Source organism: Amblyraja radiata, chromosome 29 (genome assembly GCF_010909765.2).
Source record: "Amblyraja radiata isolate CabotCenter1 chromosome 29, sAmbRad1.1.pri, whole genome shotgun sequence".
Classification (NCBI taxonomy): domain Eukaryota; kingdom Metazoa; phylum Chordata; class Chondrichthyes; order Rajiformes; family Rajidae; genus Amblyraja; species Amblyraja radiata.
In genome coordinates, this window is record NC_045984.1 from 30,623,074 (window position 1) to 30,641,862 (window position 18,789).

The following is an 18,789-nucleotide window of genomic DNA, read 5'->3' on the forward strand; positions in this document are numbered from 1 at the left end:
TCCCTGGTGTGTGTAGGATAGTGTTAATGTGCAGGGATCGCTGGTCGGTGCGGACTCGGTGTTTCTGCACTGTATCTCTAAACTAAACTAAATGTCTTTGGGTCTGTAGCTCCCCGGGGTAGCTAGAGAAGTTCTATGTTAAGTTTCTCCTTTGTTTCCAACTTTTGTCACCTGTGTGATTTTCAGCCATTATGTTTGGAACCCGTGGAACCGTTAGATATTGAGGCGCACATACAGAATCAGTTGGCAGACCCTGAGTTGGAACCATTTCAGTATCTGATGGACTACCCAAACGATGACGTTGAAGTCACATTATCTTCTCGAGAGTATCAGACCGCTACTCCAGCTGAGCCCGACAACTGGTAAGAGGAACTCTCTGAAGATGAATGAAACGGGAATGTAGCACATGAGACGTGTCTTTTTACAATGTTTAAATTTTGAATTAATGGGATGATTGGTTCATAGGTTCTAGGAGCAGAATTGGGCCATTCGGCCCATCAGGTCTACTCCGCCATTCAATATTGGTTGATCTATCTTTCGCTCTCAACCCCATTCTCCTGCCTTCTCCCCATAACCCCTGACACCCGTACTAATCAAGAATCCGTCAATCTGCGCCTTAAAAACGCAGCTCCGTGCCTGTGGACTTCGGGAGCCGCGGTCTCCGGTAGGAAGTGGCCGATTCGGAAACTCCAGGCCGCTGAGTGTATTCTTCCGTTCCGACTCCGGAGCTCCGATCATCCCGGCGAGTGGGCCTGAAACATCGGGCCGTTGCTACGGCGACTGCGGAGGCCTCAATAGGCCCCGACCACGGGTGGACAAGAGGAAGAGGACTGAACTTTGTTGCCTTCCCTCACAGTGGGAAACGTTGATTCTGCTGTGCGGGGATGTTTTTATATTTTATGTTAAATTCTATAGTGTTGTGTTTATCTTATTTGTGTGCTGCATGGTAACTCAAATTTCACTGCACCAACTGGTGTATGTGACAATAAATGTCATCTATCCTTTTATCCTTTAAAAACAATCATCTGTGGCGATGAATTCCACAAATTGACCACCCTCTGACTAAATGAGTGTGGGTAAGATGGTGTGTTTACACTATAATGATGGTATCAATGGCTTGTGCCATAGAGTCATAGAGTCTTAGTGATACAGTGTGGAAACAGGCCCTTTGACCCAACTTGTCCACACCGGCCAACATGTCCCACCTGCCTGCAACTGGTCCATATCCCTCCAAACCTGTCCTATCCATGTACCTGTCCAACTGTTTCTGAATTGTTGGCTTAATCCCTGCCTCAACTACCTCCTCTGGCAGCTTGTTCCATACACCCACCACCCTTTGTGTGAAAGAGTTACCCCTATTAATTTTTATTTTAATAAGAATTTTACATGTACGTAATTGTACATCAGTGAGCTATAGCTTTGTGTTTGTTAGCTTTGCTCCTATAAGTGTTTGCAAAATGCCTTTATAATCAAGGTATCTCTATGGTTGATGCATGTAACAAGTTGCTCCCTTGTCTGTAACTTTCTTTGTGCTCCATATTGCTTCTATAACTCACTACTATGAAACACTAAAGGGCCTCTGTCCCACTTTGGCGGGTTTTTGGGTGATAACAGGCAACTGCCGCAACATTTTCAACTTGTTGAAAATTTTTGGGCGACAGAGGCGACAATTGTTGCTGTCGTAGGTTGTCGCCAGGTGTCGTGGGTGAATGCCATTATAATTAGTCCCTGGCAGTCGCCTGAAGAGTCGCCAGAGTGGGACAGGCCCTTAACTACTCATCCAGCTGCTGTGGGACTGCTTGTCCCCTGATAGCATCGGTGGTGGCGCATCTTAGATTCTCCCTCTCCCTCAGATCCCAAATTAATCTTCACAATTTAAAGAATTTATTATGGTTTTAAATATTGCTTCTGCTGGGAATGAAGGGGGGGGGGGGGGCTGGGACATGGCACGGGGGGGGGGGGGGGGGGCCCAAGAACGAGGGGGCTGCCGAGAATGAAGGGGGGACCCTTCTATGCGCAAAGCAGCTGTCACATGTCTGTAAGTGACTGGGTGTAGAATCGGACAGAAGGTGATGGTGATGCAACTGAAGGATTCGTTTCCCTTCCTATGTACCTTTTAGAACAATATGTGATATTCTTTATGTTCTTCCTTAACAGGGAAAACATGACTCCACAGGTGAGGGCATGTGTGGAGACCTACACTAAGGACTGGCTGATGGTTACCAGGAGGTAGGTGAAACCATGTTCATGGGGGATAGTTACGTGGATGTTGCCAGGACTAGAGGGTCCGAGCTGTAGGGAGAGGTCGAGCAGGCTGGGATTTTATTCCTTGGAGCGCAGGAGGATCTTATAGAGGTGTATAAAATCATGAGAGGAATAGATCGGGTAGACGCACAGAGTTTCTTGCCCAGAGTAGGTGAATCGAGGACCGGAACATAACAAAACAGTAGGGCTAAGATAGACAAAAAATGCTGGAGAAACTCAGCGGGTGAGGCAGCATCTATGGAGCGAAGGAAATAGGCAACGTTGCCTATTTCCTTCGCTCCATAGATGCTGCCTCACCCGCTGAGTTTCTCCAGCATTTTTTGTCTACCTCAGTCTGAAGAAGAGTCACCACCCGAAACATTGCCTACTCCTTTCCTCCATAGATGCTGCCTCACCCGCTGAGTTCCTCCAGCATTTTTTGTCTACTTTCGTATTTTCCAGCATCTGCAGTTCCTTCTTAAATTCTTTGGTTGATAGTCAGTGTCAGATGAAGTCAGGCCCTGCCGATGCAGGATAACTCATGTTCATGTTTACCTCCCCAGCTATCAGAAGTGCAACACGGAGAGTCGACGCAAGGGGCTGAACCTTCCTCATCAGGTCTTTGAATGCGATGAAAGCTTTAATTTGGAAATGCAGGGTCTCCAGGTAGGTTTAGTTTAGTTGAGAGAAACAGGCCCTTCGTCCCACCAAGTCCGCGCCGACCGGCGATCCCCGTACGCTGACACTATCCCACAAGTGCCAGCGACAATTTACAATTTTTACCGAAGCCAATTGACCTACAAACCTGCACGACTTTGGAGTGTGGGAGGAAACCGGAACCCACGTGGTCACCGGTAGAACGTGCAAACTCTGTACAGACAGCGCCCGTAGTCCGGATCAATGGCGCTGTCAGGCGGCAAGTCCCCTATCTCCCCTGTGCCCCACCCGGACCGATGCATATTTCTCTCCTCCTCTTCCCTTTCCACCAATATTCTTTCCTCTAACATCAGAGTTCGCAGCCCTTAAATCCTTTTGTCCCACACTTTCTGTAGTTCCAGCTCCAGCCTTCGTACCGCCCCGAATCTTCATTACTTTCCACCCCAGTGACATGAATATTAAATGTTGGGCTTCAAATGTCCATAAAATGTTACACAAAAATAAACGGGCTCAATGAGCAGCGTGGAGTTGGACTGCCTGACGCAACAACAGTTTCAAATAATCAACTTGCAGAGCTCGGATGGTCTGACAAACCGGACAACTATCAGGGTCGGTCAACGGCTGACTTAGTGTAGTGCTATGGGCTTGATTCTTGATCAGGGGTTACGGGGAGAAGGCAGGAGAATGGGATTAGGAGGGAGAGATAAATCAGCCATGATTGAATGGCGGAGTAGACAGCGGATCCCACAATTCATTGGACAGAGACGGCAATACTGGAGGTAATCTAACCCAAGGCCAATAGATAATAGACAATAGACAATAGGTGCAGGAGCAGGCCATTTGGCCCTTCGAGCCAGCATCGCCATTTAATGAGATCATGGCTGATCATCCCCAATCAGTACCCCGTTCCTGTCTTCTCCCCATATCCCCTGACTCCGCTATTTTTAAGAGCCCTATCTAGCTCTCTCTTGAAAGCATCCAGAGAACCTGCCTCCTCCGCCCTCTGAGGCAGAGAATTCCACAGACGATGGGCCGAATGGCCTAATTCTATTCCTAATGATCAGACCGTATGATCTGTCTGTCCTTGTGCAGAGCTCGGTCGGACAGCAGGCAGCTGAGCCACAGACTGAGGCGGCAGAGATTTTCATTCAGGATCTGCTGCAGCCCACCACACCCGAGGAGGTTGATCTGAGGAATAAAGAAAAACGTAAATCTGGCCGGCTGACCGATATGTGCTCTCTCTACCCCCCGATGGATGAGGTGAGTTGATCTCACTTTTAGAGCCTTTTGGAGGACCAAGCAAGCATCCTTATTATTCAGAGCTTACCACCCATTATTTGGTTATCACCTACAATGACCTTGGGATCTTAACAAGGTCATTTATTAAGGTGCGCCAAATGACGTCAAGTTCTGGAATAACACAGCAGGTCGGGCAGCATCTATGGAGAACATAGACCGCTTGCCCGTGTTCCCCAGGGATGGTTGACCTGCTGAGTCACTCCAGCACTTAACGGGCCTGTCCCACTTACTCGACTTTTTCGGCGACTGCCGTGACCCGTCGTTTCAGGTCGGCGAAATTTTTCAATGTGTTGAAAATTCAGCGGAGACCAGAAAGACGCTATGAGTCTTCGGGCGACTGAGGAGGCTACTCACGACCATGAAGTCAACACCCTGGCGACATGTCGCGGGGTGAAGCCTGTTTGATCGTGAGTAGTCGCCCAAAGAGTCGTACTTTGTTCTGGTCGCCGCTGGATTTTCAACATGTTGAACATTTTCGGCGACCTGCAATGACCTATGACGATGGGTGCCGGCAGTCACCAAAAAGTTGCATAAGTGGAACAGGCCCTTTAGTGCACAATTCTTCTTTGTGTGTGTTTTTGTGTGTGTGTTTTCGTGTGTGTTTTCGTGTGTGTTTTCGTGTGTGTGTGTGTGTGCGTGTGTGCGTGTGTGTGTGTGTGTGTGTGTGTGCGTGTGTGTGTGTGTGTGTGTGCGTGTGTGCGTGTGTGTGTGTGTGTGTGTGTGTGTGTGTGTGCGTGTGCGTGTGTGCAGAAAATAGCACATGTCTACATTTAGTTCACACACTGAACTTTGTTTTTCTCATTTATTATATTGTTTACAGTGCATATGTTTACATATTGTGTTGTACTGCTGCAAGTTAGAGTTTCATTGTTCTATCTGGTACACATGGCAAAACAACCCCTTGACCCTCTTGACTGATGAACCACCTCCCGCAGTTCCTCGTTTCTTACTTTGCAAACTTGAGGTTTAAGAAAGAAGTGCAGATGCTGGAAAAATCGAGGGTAGACAAAAAATGCTGGAGAAACGCAGCGAGTGAGGCAGCATCTATGGAGCGAAGGAATAGATGATGTTTCGGGTCGAGACCCTTCTTCAGATGCTTCATAGATTCGGGTCGAGACCCTTCTTCTGAAGAAGCGTTTCGACCTGAAACATCACCTATTCCTTCGCTCCATAGAAGGAGCTGCCTTACCCGCTGACTTTCTCCAGCATTTTTGTCTATCATTGAAGTTTAGTTTAGTTTAGAGATACAGCGCGAAAACAGGCCCACCAAGTCCTCAACGACCGGCTATCCCCCGCACATTAACACTGCCCTACACACACTCAGGGTAATTTAAATTGAGATGAGAAAAAACTTTTTCACCCAGAGTTGTGAATTTGTGGAATTCTCTGCCACAGAGGGCAGTGGAGGCCAATTCGCTAGATGAATTTAAAAGAGAGTTAGATAGAGCTCTAGGGGCTAGCGGAATCGAGGGATATGGGGAGAAGGCAGGCACGGGTTATTGATTGTGGACGATCAGCCATGATCACAATGAATGGCGGTGCTGGCTCGAAGGGCTGAATGGCCTCCTGCTGCATCTATTTTCTAAGTTTCTAATTTACATTTATACTAAGCCAATTAACCTACAAACCTGCACCGGGTTTGGAGTGTGGGAGGAAACCCAAGATCTCGGAGAAAACGCACGTGGTCACGGGGAGAACGTGCAAACTCCGTACAGAAAGCACCCGTAGTCGGGATCGAACTCTGGCGCTGCAAGCACTGTAAGGCAGCAATTCTACCGCTGCGCCACGGTGGCTGTACTGAATACTGATACCTCTCCCGAATACCGATATATCTTGTGTGCTCAGTTTAATTTTTCCGATCATTTCCATCTCCACTCAGGAGGACGGCGGGTACAGTCGGGTCATTCCGCAGCCTCCGTGCTGTCAATGGGAACAGAAGCTGCAGTTTAATTTTCTGGAATTAAAGTGAGTAACCCGTGTTCACTCTTTCAGTAAAACCCCTGTCCCACGGTACGAGTTCATTCCAAGAGCTCTCCCGAGTTTGGCCCTGATTCGAACTCGGAGATTTACGGTAATGGCCGCTCGTCGGTACTCGGGGCTCTCGTGGACATTTTTCATCGTGTTGAAAAATCTTCACGAGTCTTCCCGTGCGTACCTGCCGTTAGCGAGTCTTCCCGAGCACCTGCCGTTAGCGCTAAGAGACGTCCCCGAGCTCCGACGTACCCGCCACGTTCATTCTCCGTGCTTACCACGAGTTTGATTTTTTTTTTAAAATTCGGGAGAGCTCTTGGAATGAACTCGTACCGTGGGACAGGGGTTTAACATTGCTGGCTGAAAACACATCTCGGGGCAAACATCTGATCACTTCATTTGTTCAAACCAAGTTCAAGTCAAGTTCAAGTAACATTTATTGCCACATGCACCAATTGGTACAGAAAGAGTAGTGTTACCACACAGCCATGCGAATAAACAGAACACCAGAGAATTTAACATGAACATTCCCACCGGGCAGAATCGACGTTTCCCACTGTGAGGGAAGGCAATAATGTAAAGTCCAGTCAACTTCCTCATTGTTCACCCGTGGTCGGGGCCTTTGAGCCCTCCGCAGTCGCCGCTACGACAGCCCGATGATCAGGCCCTCTCACCGGGATGATCGGAGCTCCGACATCAGAACGGAGAACACTCGCACTGGCTTTGAGTTTCAGAATCGGCCGCTTCTTACCGGAGACCGCGGCTCCCAAAGTCCACAGGACGGAGATTCGACGCTGGCATTTATTCCCACGGCAAAACGTCCCAGGACTCCATGATGTTAAAGTCAGTCACTGATTTACTTAAAAGAAGGATGTTTGGAGCCAGAGCCTGACCTAGGCGAAGGCAGTAGAAGATGGGAGGGGCAAGAATATATATTTTAAATTAAAATAGACATAGAGGAATAAGCTATAGAAACAAGGTCATAAGGTCATAAGTGATAGGAGCAGAATTAGGCCATTCGTCCCATTAAGTCTGCTCCACCATCCAATCATGGCTGATCTATATCTCCCTCCTGACCCCATTCACCTGCCTTCTCCCCGTAACCCCTGACAACATGCTTTAAAATATCCATTAACGGATTATCCTGCTTTCTTTCTTTGCAGATTTGAAATCGAAATTGAACCACTCTTTGTGACTTTAGCCTTGTACGATTTAAAGGAAAGGAGAAAGGTGATTATCAAGTGACACTGGGTGAACCCAGAGACTTGGACACGGTTAGACGTTCACACACATTTTCTGAGGTTCAGCACTCGAACCAGGATCCCTGCTGTATTGTCACACTTTGCCGGTTGCGTGCTATCCCAGACAGCAGAAAGACAAGTCTGTATGAAGAAGGGTTTCGGCCCGAAACGTTACCTATTTCCTTCGCTCCATAGATGCTGCTGCACCCGCTGAGTTTCTCCAGCATTTTTGTGTACCCAGCAGAAAGACAATACTTGATTATATTCAAGCCGTTTACAGTGTACAGATACATGATAAGGGAATAACGTTTAGCGCAAGGTAAAGCCAGCAAAGTCCGATCAAGGATAGTCCGAGCGTCACCAATGAGGTAGATAGTAGTTCAGCACTGCTTTCTGGTTGTGGTAGGATGATTCATTTGCCTGATAACAGCTGGGAAGAAACTGTCCCTGAATCTGGAGGCGTGCGTTTGGAACTATCTTAGGCATGTGCAAGTTTACACAAGTCTGGGAGTGCCTGTACATATACCGTACTTAACAAATGTGAAATACACTACATTCCTACAATCCTGTGGGATTACAGGGAACATAGACTCTGATGAAACTATTAAAGAGACAAACAATGTTATAACCTGATAAAAGGCCACTGTTCACATCACTGTCGACGTTAGATTCTACACTGCAAACCAATCTCATCTTTTTTTCATAGATTTCAGAAAACTTTTACTTGGATCTCAACTCTAAAGAATTTCGAGGAATCATCCGGACTCACGATGATGCCCCATGTTATTTCAAGAAGGCCATCTTCTCAATCACCCACCCCTCTTCTGAAATCTACCTGGTCATCAAGGTACTGTCTGTATCAGAGCCTTTGCAAGATCTCTGGATAGTCACACAACCACAGCACCAGAGGGCATAGGTTTAAGGTGAGGGGGGTGAAGATTTTATAGGAATCCAAAGGGTAACATATTTCACACCAAGGGTGGTGGGTGTATGAGAAGAGCTGCCAGAGGAGATAGTTGAGGTAGGGATTATCGCAACTTGCTCAAGAAGCAATTTGACAGGTACATGGATAGGTTTAGGTTTAGGGGGATATGGGCCAAATGCAGGCAAGTGGGACTAGTGTAGATGGGGCATGTTAGATGGTGTGGGCAAGTTGGGTCGAAGGGCCTGATTCCACGCTGTTTGACTCTATGACCTTTAGTCATCGGGTTCTGATGTAAATGTTGATTCCACTGTTTATTCTGGGATAATGACAGGTATGGTTTGCAGGTTAGGCAGGACTGTCATATGAGGAAGGGTTGGAAAGACTGGGCTTGTATTCACTGGAATTTAGAAGAATGAGAGGGGATCTTATAGAAACATATAAAGCTATAAAAGGACTTGACAAGCTAGATGCAGGAATAATGTTCCCAATGTTGGGCGAGCCCAGAACCAGGGGAGGCCCCATAATGGGGAGGCCATTTAAAACTGAGATGAAGTACTTTTTCACCCAGAGAGTTGTGAATTTGTGGTTTTCTCTGCCACAGAAGGCACTGGAGGCCAATTCACTGGATGAATTTAAAATGAGAGTTAGATAGAGCTCCAGGGGCTAGCGGAATCAAGGGATAGGGGGAGAAGGCAGGCACGGGTTATTGATTGTGGATGATCAACCGTGATTAATATGAATGGCGGTGCTGGCTCGAAGGGCCAAATAGCCTCCTCCTGCACCTCGTTTCTATGTTTCTATGTTAGCACTTGAGGTCAGGATTGAAACTGGATCACTGGAGTTGTATGATAGAGGCTTTACTAGCTGTGCCAATGTGCTCCCACTCCTGTATATGTATAGGTATATGTATATGTATGTGTATGTGTTCATGTATATCTATACTCTGTAATACTCACAGACTCCACGTCCCAGCGTGAGTTACAACCCAAATGCCCAAACCACTAGTCTGAGCCTTAAGTAGACACAAAATGCTGGAGTAACTCGGGACAGGCAGCATCTCTGGATAGAAACATAGACAATAGGTGCAGGAGTAGGCCATTCGGCCCTTCGAGCCAGCACCACCATTCAATACCATCTTAGCTGATCATCCACAATCAGTACCCCGTTCCTCATTTCTCCCCATATCCCTTGATTCCGTTAGCCCTAAGAGCGACATCCAACTCTCTCTTGAAAACATCCGGTGAATTGGCCTCCACGGACTTCTGTGGCAGAGATGGAATGGGTGATGTTTCGGGTCGAGACATTTCCACGGTCTTTGTGAGCCTTTGGTTCAGGTTGTGTATGGAAGTCCTTTTCCTGATGCTGCTGAGAACTAGTTGCGTGTGTGTTCTGCTTTTTGATGTTGGATTTACTATTCTTGTTTGTTTCCTGCATTGGTCACGTCTCTGTGTCTCCGGCAGGTGGAGAAGGTTCTTCAGCAGGGCAGCATTGCCGAGTGTGTTGAACCCTACATGGCCATTAAAGACTGCGAAACGGCCAAGGTACGTGGCTGGAATCCCCCGGACAACTCCCATGCCAGTGAGATCAAGTATAAAACCATGAGAGGAATAGATCGGGTAGATGCACAGAGTCTCTCGCCCAGAGTAGGGGAACCAAGGGCCATAGGTTCAAGATGAAGGGGGAAAGATTTAATAGGAATCTGAGGAGTGACTTTTTCACACAAAGGGTGGTGGGTGTATGGAACAAGCTGCCAGAGGAGGTAGTTGAGGCTGGGATTATTCCAACTTTTAAGAAACAGTTAGACAGGTACATGGATAGGACAGGTTTGGAGGGATATGGACCAAACGCAGGCAGGTGGGACTGGTGTAGCTGGGACATGTTGGCCGGTGTGGGCAAGTTGGGCCGAAGGGCCTGTTTCCACACTGTATCGCTCTATGCCAAAGCACTGAAGGTATAACTGTGATAAGGGACTGGCCCTCCCAACTAGAGCAGAATTAGGCCATTCGGCCCATCAAGTCTACTCCATCATTCAATCATGGCTGATCTATCTTTCCCTCTCAACCCCATTCTCCTGCCTTCTCCCCAAAACCCCTGACACCCGTGCTGATCAAGAATCTATCTATCTCTGCTTTAAAAATACCCAATAACTTGACGTCCACAGCTGTCCGTGGCAATGAATTCCACAGATTCACCACCCACCGACTAAAGAAATTCCTCCTCATCTCTTTTATAAAGGTACGTCCTTTTATTCTGAGGCTGTGCCCTCTGGTCCTAGACTCTCCCACTAGTGGAAACATCCTCTCCGCATCCACGCTATCCAGGCCTTTCACTATTCATGTTTCAATGAGACCCTCCAGCGAGCATTGGCCCAGACGCTCATCACACATTGCGTTCAATGTACACGTGGGGTGGCGCAGGGTTGGCACGGAGGCGCAGCGGTAGAGTTGCTGCCTCACAGCGCCAGAGACCCGGGTTCGATCCCGTCTATGGGCGCTGTCTGCACGGAGTTTGCACGTTCTCCCTGTGACCTTTTTCTGGGCGCTCCAGTTTCCTCTCACACTCCAAAGACGTACAGGTTTGCAGGTTAATTGGCTTTGGTGATAAAAATTATAAAATGTCCCTAGTGTACAGGATAGTCCTAGTGTACGGGGTGATCGATCGCTGGTCAGTGCGGGCTCGATGGGCCGAAGGGCCTGTTTCCACGCTGTATCTCTAAAGTCTAAAAGGTTTATGAACAAGAAGCGAGTTTGCTACCACTGGTTTGTTATTGCTCTTGCTGCTCAACGTGGCGTCATTAGTCTATTTCCTGCAGTCCTTCCTATTGCTGTAGATGTTCCTCGTGGTCTTGAACCAAACCCTAACGTGTCTATAATACTTTCCAGAGTAAAGAGAAGATCGCAAAGCTTCGGTTCCAGGCGATGTCCTTCTGCCATCGCTTGAAGTCCTACCGGATGCCTTTTGCCTGGGCTGCTGTAGATCTCACAAGCCTCGCATCCACCAGCGGATCCCACAATTCACTGGACAGAGACGGCAATACTGGAGGTAATCTAACCCAAGGCCAATAGATAATAGACAATAGACAATAGGTGCAGGAGTAGGCCATTCGGCCCTTCGAGCCAGCACCGCCATTCAATGTGATCATCCCCAATCAGTACCCCGTTCCTGCCTTCTCCCCATATCCCCAGACTCCGCTATTTTTAAGAGCCCTATCTATCTCTCTCTCTCTTGAAAGCATCCAGAGAACCGGCCTCCACCGCCCTCTGAGGCAGAGAATTCCACAGACAGTCTCCACAGAATAGTCTCCTTGTTCAGCAAAAAGCTGGAGTAATTCAGCAGGTCAGGCAGCATCTCTGGAGAGAAGGAATGGCTGACGTTTCGGGTCGAGACCCTTCTTCAGACTCCATTGTTCATCTGTGGTATGGAGCAAATGAGGACTTGAAAGATACTGACATTCATTTTAGTAAGGCATCGGCGAAATTAAATCCTCAGAAGCAAAGGACCCGCCTTTCCAAGGTTATGGGCAGCACAGCAGTAGAGTTGCTGCCTTACAGGTTCGATCCTGACTACGGGGGTGCTGTCTGTACAGAGTTTGTACGTTCTCCCTGTGACTTACGTGGATTTTCTCAGAGATCTTCGGTTTCCTCCCATGCTCCCAAAACGTACAGGTTTGAAGGTTAATTGGATTGGCATTAAAAAATATATAAATTGTCCCTAGTGTGTAGATTAGCGTTACTGTGCAGGGATCACTGGTCGGTACAGACTCCGTGGGCCGAAGGGGCCCATTTCTGCACAGTATATCAAAACTAAACTAAACTAAACTAAGGAGATAGTGGATGCACACATTGACAAAATTTACAGGTTTGTAGGTTAAGTGGCTTGGTGTAAATATAAAATTGTCCCTAGTGTGTGTAGGTTAGTGTGCGGGGATCGCTAGTCAGTGTGGTCTAGGTGGGCTGAAGGGCCTGTTTCCACACTGTATCTCTAAACTAAACTAAATGGTGACATTCTATGTTTTGCATACACAACGTATGCAAAGCGTCAGTAGACAATAGACAATAGGTGCAGGAGTAGAGGCCATTCGGCCCTTCGAGCCAGCACTGGCATTCAATGTGATCATGGCTGATCATCCACAATCAGTACCCCGTTCCTGCTCCCCATATCCCGTGACTCTGCTATTGTTATATATAGGGTGCCAGCAAAGTTCATTACAGTCCCCAATGATCCCTCGTTGTTCTCCGTGCCCCCCTCATGCCCCCCCCCCCCTCCCCCCCCCTCCAAACGTAGTGGTGGTCAGTTGCTGTAAATATTCCTTTGTATCTTCCTGCAGGCAGTGGGACTGAGATGCGTTCACATTCACTGGACAACAAATACAACATCCACTTATTGCGACCCGCTCAGTATAATCTCCAGATGTTCAATAAACAGGTACGGTGAATACCCAGTGCGATCAATAGGTGCACGGTGCGCTCCAGAGCAGTGAGTGAATAAAGGGCCTGACTGCCCCCACTGTACGAGTTTACCCAAGAGCTCTCCCGAGTTTAAAAAAAAATCAAACTGAATGAACGTAGCGGGTACGTCGGAGCTCGGGGACGTCTCTTAGCGGCTCGTAACGCTAACGACAGGTACTCGGGAAAACTGGTGAAGCTGGTGAAGACTCGTGAAGATTTTTCAACATGTTGAAAAATGTCCACGAGAGCCCCGAGTACTGACGAGCGGCCATTACCGTAATTCTCCGAGTTCGAATCAGGGGAAACTCGGGAGAGCTCTTGAATTAGTGGGACAGGGCCTTATGACTATAACAGGTGGTACTAGCGTGGGGGGAAGCGCAGAGAACAAAGAGGGGCCCGACATGGGGGGGAGGAAGGGGCGCCGAGAATGAAGAGGGGCCCGGTGGGGGGGGGGGGGGGGGGGGGGCGGCGAGAGAACAAAGGGGGGCCATCAAGAACGGTAATGAACACTTTGTAAATCTTGTCGGCGCCCTTTGCATGGTGACTATTCGCATACTCTGTGCACAAAACAAGTGATAGGAGCAGAATTAGGGCATTCGGCCCATCCGTGCCGCCATTCAATCATGGCTGATCTGTCTCTCAGTACACAATAGACAATAGACAATAGGTGCAGGAGTAGGCCATTCGGCCCTTCGAGCCAGCACTGCCATTCAATGTGAGCATGGCTGATCATCCCCGATCAGTACCCCGTTCCTGCCTTCTCCCCATATCCCCTGACTCTGCTACCTTTAAGAGCCCTATCTAGCTGTCTCTTGAAAGTATCCAGAGAACCTGCCTCCACCGCCCTCTGAGGCAGAGAATTCCACAGACTCACCACTCTCTGTGTGAAGAAGTGTTTCCTCATCTCCGTTCTAAATGGTTTACCCTTTATTATTAGACTGTGGCCCCCTGGTTCTGGACTCCCCCAACATCTCCCTCCGAACTCCATTCTCCTGCCTTCTCCCCATAACCCCTGATACCCGTACTAATCAAATAAAGTATCTCTCATTCAATCAGTCACCCCATGCTAAGGTACACAAAAATGCTGGAGAAACTCAGCGGGTGCAGCAGCATCTAGGAGCGAAGGAAATAGGCAACGTTTCGGCCCGAAACGTTGCCTATTTCCTTCGCTCCTAGATGCTGCTGCACCCACTGAGTTTCTCCAGCATTTTTGTGTACATTTGATTTTCCAGCATCTGCAGTTCCTTCTTAAACACCCCATGCTGCGACCCAGTCTGTATTTAATGTGCTGCCTGCTCCCAATGAGTTACTCACCTGCTTCCAGTTTCAGAGTAAACTTCCTCTCCAGTTAGTTTCTCTACCTTTCTGTGGTTTTACAATTTTGAGTGCAGGTACCTTTTTATCTAAGATGGTTTAGTTTGGGCGGCATGGTAGGTTTGCTGTCTTACAGCGCCAGAGGCCCGGATTCGATCCTGACTACGGGTGCTTAATATCGGGGGGGGGGGGGTTGTACATTCTCCCCGTGACCTGTGTGGTTTTTCTCCGGGTGGTCCGGTTTCCTCCCACACTCCAAAGACGTGCATATTTGTAGGTTGATTGGCTTCGGTAAATTCTCCCTGGTGTTTGGGATAGAACGAGTGTACGGCTGGTCAGCATGGGCTAGGTGAGCAGAAGGGCCTGTTTCCGTGCTGTGACTCTAGACTAAGTTCCCTCCCCTCTAGGTTTCACCAAAGTGACTATTCTAAATATAGATTTGCACAATGATCACAGCTAACAAACAATGGCCTTTCTCCTTCATCATTGTTACTCCTGAGCATATCGTTCATTCATTTGTTCTATCTCTCTCTCTCTACATCACCATCTCTCATTTCCCTCTCCCCTGACTCTCAGTCTGAAGAAGGGTCTCAACCCGAAACGTCACCTATTCCTTCTCTCCAGAGATGCTGCCTGTCCCGCTGAGTTACTCCAGCATTTAGTGTCTATCTTCGGTGTAAACCAGCATCAGCGTTGCTTCGTACACATATTAAATCATTCACATTCTCCGAGGGATTAAATTCTTCATCATTGATACCACATTCTGTTCTCTGCCCCACTGGCATAGATTGTACAAGAAAAGTCTACAATTACAGCAGTGCCTTAGTATATTTAAGTTCATAAGTGATAGGAGCAGAATTAAGCCATTCGGCCCATTAAGTCTCCTCTGCCATTGAATCATGGGTGATCTATCTTGCCCTCTTAACCCCATTTTTAGTTTAGTTTAGTGATACAGCGCAGAAACAGGCCCTTCGGCCCACCGGGTCCGTGCCGACCAGCGATCCCCGTACAGTAACACTATCCTACACTCACTAGGGACAATTTTTACATTTACTAAGACAATTAACCTACAAACCTGTACGTCTTCGGAGTGTGGGAGGAAACTGAAGATCTCGGAGAAAACCCACGCAGGTCACGGGGAGAACGTACAAACTCCGTACAGACAGCGCCCGTAGTCGGGATCAAACCCGGGTCTCCGGCGCTGTGTTCGCTGTAAGGCAGCAACTCTACCGCTGTACCACCATGACTGTTCTCCTGCCCTCTCCCCATAACCCCTGTCACCCCGTACCAATCAAGAATCCATCTATCTCTGCCTTAATGTATCCATTGATTTGGCCCCCACAGCCGTCTATGGCTGCGTCTAATGGGATGTCTTGGTTCCAGGAGGAAGATAAACTCAGTGATGAAGACCTGATGAAACTTATCGCGGACGAGAAGAAAACATCGACTCTGCTGAGGCGACAACGGAGGATTCCAGGTAAACGTGAAAACAGTTGTTTCATAAGGTCATAACTAAGGAATAGGAGTAGAATTAGGCCATTCGGCCCATCAAGTCTACTCCGCCATCCAATCATGGCTGATCTACCTATCCCTCCGAACCCCATTCTCCTGCCTTCTCCCCATAACCATTGACACCCGCACTAATCAAGAATCTATCTGTCTCTGCCGTAAAAACATCCATCGACTTGGCCTCCGCAGTGTTCTGCGGTAAAGAATTCCACAGATTCACCACCCTCTGACTAAAGAGATTCCTCCTCATCTCCTTCCTAAAGGCGGCGGTGGGAGGGGGGAGGCATCGAGAGAACAAAGGGGGGGGGGACACTGGGGACGGTAATGAACACGTTGTAACATTGTCAGCCCCCTATACGTGGTGCCTCTTTGCATACTTTGTGTGTGATGTGCAAAACAAAGAGATTCACTGTGATATTAAAGACCTCAGAGAAAACCCACGCAGGTCACGGGGAGAACGTACAAACTCCGTACAGACAGCACCCGTAGTCGGGATCAAACCCGGGTCTCCGGCGCTGTGTTCGCTGTAAGGCAGCAACTCTACCACTGCGCCACCGTGACACCAGAATGCAAAACTGATACGTGAGGATCCCGCACCCTGCTGTACGTTCCCTTGTTCACTGGGATTCTCCATCCTAGTTGAAACCGAAGATTAGACGCAGAAAGCTGGAGTAACTCAGCGGGACAGGCAGCATCTCAGGATAGGATGAATGGGTGACGTTTCGGGTCGAGACTCTTCTTCAGACTGGACCCCCCCCCCTCTTCACCTTAAACTTATGTCCTCTGATTCTCGATTCCCCTACTCTGGGCAAAAGACTATGTGCATCTACCCGATCTATTCCTTTCATGATCTTGTACACCTCTATAGGATCACCCCTCATCCTCCTGCACTCCAAGGCCAGGAGGAGTCACAAGTGTTTTATTGTCATATGTCCCAGATAGGACAATGAAATTCTTACTTGCAGCAGCACAACAGTACCACTCGGGTTCTGCTGGGGCTGGGATCTTGGTGGAGGTTGGGTCCAGGTGGGGGTTTTGGGATGTTGATAGGATTGGGACTGGGCCATCAGGTGCTGGCGGGTCCCGATACTAACGGGGCTGATCATGAGAGGAAAAGATCGGGTGGACGCACAGAGTCTCTTGCCCAGAGTGAGGAAATCTAGTAGGTTTACGATGAAGGGGGGAAAGATTTTCTGGGGATCTGACGGGGTATCTTTACCATGCAAAGGGTGGTGGGTGTATGGAACGAGCTGCTGGAGGAGGTAGTTGCGGCTGGGACTATTGCGAAATTTAGGAAACGAGTAGACAGGTATATGGATAGGACAGGTGTGGAGGGATATGGGGCAAACGCAGGCAAGTGGGACTAGTGTGGATGGGACATGTTGGTCAGTGTGGGCAAGTTGTTTCCACGCTGTATATAACTCTGACTCCATGGGTACTGGTGGGATGGGTAATAGACAATAGACCATAGGTGCAGGAGTAGGCCATTCGGCCCTTCGAGCCAGCACCGCCATTCAATGTGATCATGGCTGATCATCCCCAATCAGTACCCCGTTTCTGCCTTCTCCCCATATCCCCTGACTGCTATCTTTAAGAGCCCTATCTAGCTCTCTCTTGAAAGCATCTGCCTCCACCACCCTCTGAGGCAGAGAATTCCACAGACTCACCACTCTCTGTGAGAAAAAGTGTTTCCTCGTCTCCGTTCTAAATGTCTTACCCCTTATTCTTAAACTGTGGCCCCTGGTTCTTGGGTGGTGGTGGGGTTAGGTAGTGGTGGGGTCTGGACCATTGGGTGTTGGGGCAAATGGGGTGGAGGTGCTTGTCCTAATGGGATGGCCTGGATGTTGGTTTGGGATGCATTCAGAAAGAAACTCTGTTAATTTGCAGGAGTTTTTCGATTCGAAGTGTCCCATGTTACTGAAGCATCGACCTTTTGCTTTAACCCCGAGTTTTTGGAAGTGAGGCCGAGCAACAGTGAGAACACAGACCTGACCTTGGAGGTGTTGGAGTTCCCCGTCTCAGGGTTTTCCGTTCCACATACAACGTACAGGTAGGCTTTCAACCCCAATGAGTCTCTACAGCTGGAGTCGGTCTGAAAGAGCTTGCGTTTAGGTGCTGATCATCTGCAACTCCCGTTGGAGGTGGCGAAAATGTCGGAGGATTATTTGTTGTATGTGACGGCTGGTAGGGTGGAAGGTGAGGACAAGGGGGGACTCTGCCCTTGTTACGAGTGGGGGGATGGGGAGTGAGAGCAGAGTTACGGTGTATAGAAGAGACCCTGGTGAGAGCCTCATCTATAGTAGAAGAGGGGAACCCCCGTTCCCTGAAGTACGAGGACGTCTCCGATGCCCTGGTGTGGAACACCTCATCCTGGGTGCAGATGCGGCGTAGTCGGAGGAATTGGGAGTAGGGGATGGAGCCCTTACAGGAAGCAGGGTGGGAGGAAGTGTAGTCCAGATAGCCATGGGAGTCAGTGGGTTTATAGTAGATGTTGGTCAGGAGTCTGTTACCTGCGATGGAGATAGTGAGGTCTAGAAACAGTAGGGAGATGTCGGAAATGGTCCAGGTGTATTTGAGTGCCGGATGGAAGTTAATGGTGAAATGAATGAAGTCGGTGAGTTGTGTGTGGGTGCAGGAGGTAGCACCAATGCAGTCGTCGATGTAGCGGAGGTAGAGGTCAGGGATGGGGCCACAGTACGCCTCGAACAAGGATTGTTCGACGTACCCTACAAAGAGGCAGGCATAGCTGGGACCCATGCACGTGCCCATAGCCGCACCTTGTATTTGGAGGAAATGGGAGGAGTCAAACGAAAAGTTATTGGGTAAGGACCAGCTCCGCTAGGCGGAGGAGAGTGTCAGTAGACTGGGATTGGTTGGTTCTGTGGTCGAGGAAGAAACGGAGGGCTTTGAGACCCTCCTGGTGGTGGATGGAGGTGCAGAGTGACTGGACATCCATGGTGGAGATGTGGGAGTGGGGGCCTGGAAAACGGAAGTCATGGAGGAGGCGAAGAGCGTGTGAGGTGTCTTGGACATAGGTAGGGAGGGAGGGGTTTAACCAGGGGGGATAGGATGGAGTCGAGGTATATGGAAATAAGTTTGGTGGGGCACAAACAGGCGGAAACTATGGGTCTACCAGGACATTCAGATTTGTGGATTTTGGGGAGAAGGTAAAATCGGGCCG

General features: G+C 48.7%; 1 protein-coding gene across 4 annotated transcripts in view; it reads left to right on the plus strand.

The window, feature by feature from the left end:
* LOC116989602 (dedicator of cytokinesis protein 7-like) overlaps nt 1-18,789 on the plus strand; it is a 145,476-nt gene that overhangs the window by 6,440 nt on the left and 120,247 nt on the right. For all 4 annotated transcript variants that reach the window (XM_033047150.1, XM_033047153.1, XM_033047152.1 and 1 more), the window contains exons 3-14: nt 187-362; nt 2,158-2,229; nt 2,808-2,910; nt 3,994-4,161; nt 6,080-6,165; nt 7,335-7,401; nt 8,119-8,259; nt 9,798-9,878; nt 11,220-11,379; nt 12,665-12,762; nt 15,483-15,576; nt 17,496-17,658. In XM_033047150.1, coding sequence (XP_032903041.1) covers nt 187-362; nt 2,158-2,229; nt 2,808-2,910; nt 3,994-4,161; nt 6,080-6,165; nt 7,335-7,401; nt 8,119-8,259; nt 9,798-9,878; nt 11,220-11,379; nt 12,665-12,762; nt 15,483-15,576; nt 17,496-17,658 — 1,409 coding nt within the window. The remainder of the gene's footprint in view (nt 1-186; nt 363-2,157; nt 2,230-2,807; nt 2,911-3,993; nt 4,162-6,079; nt 6,166-7,334; nt 7,402-8,118; nt 8,260-9,797; nt 9,879-11,219; nt 11,380-12,664; nt 12,763-15,482; nt 15,577-17,495; nt 17,659-18,789) is intronic.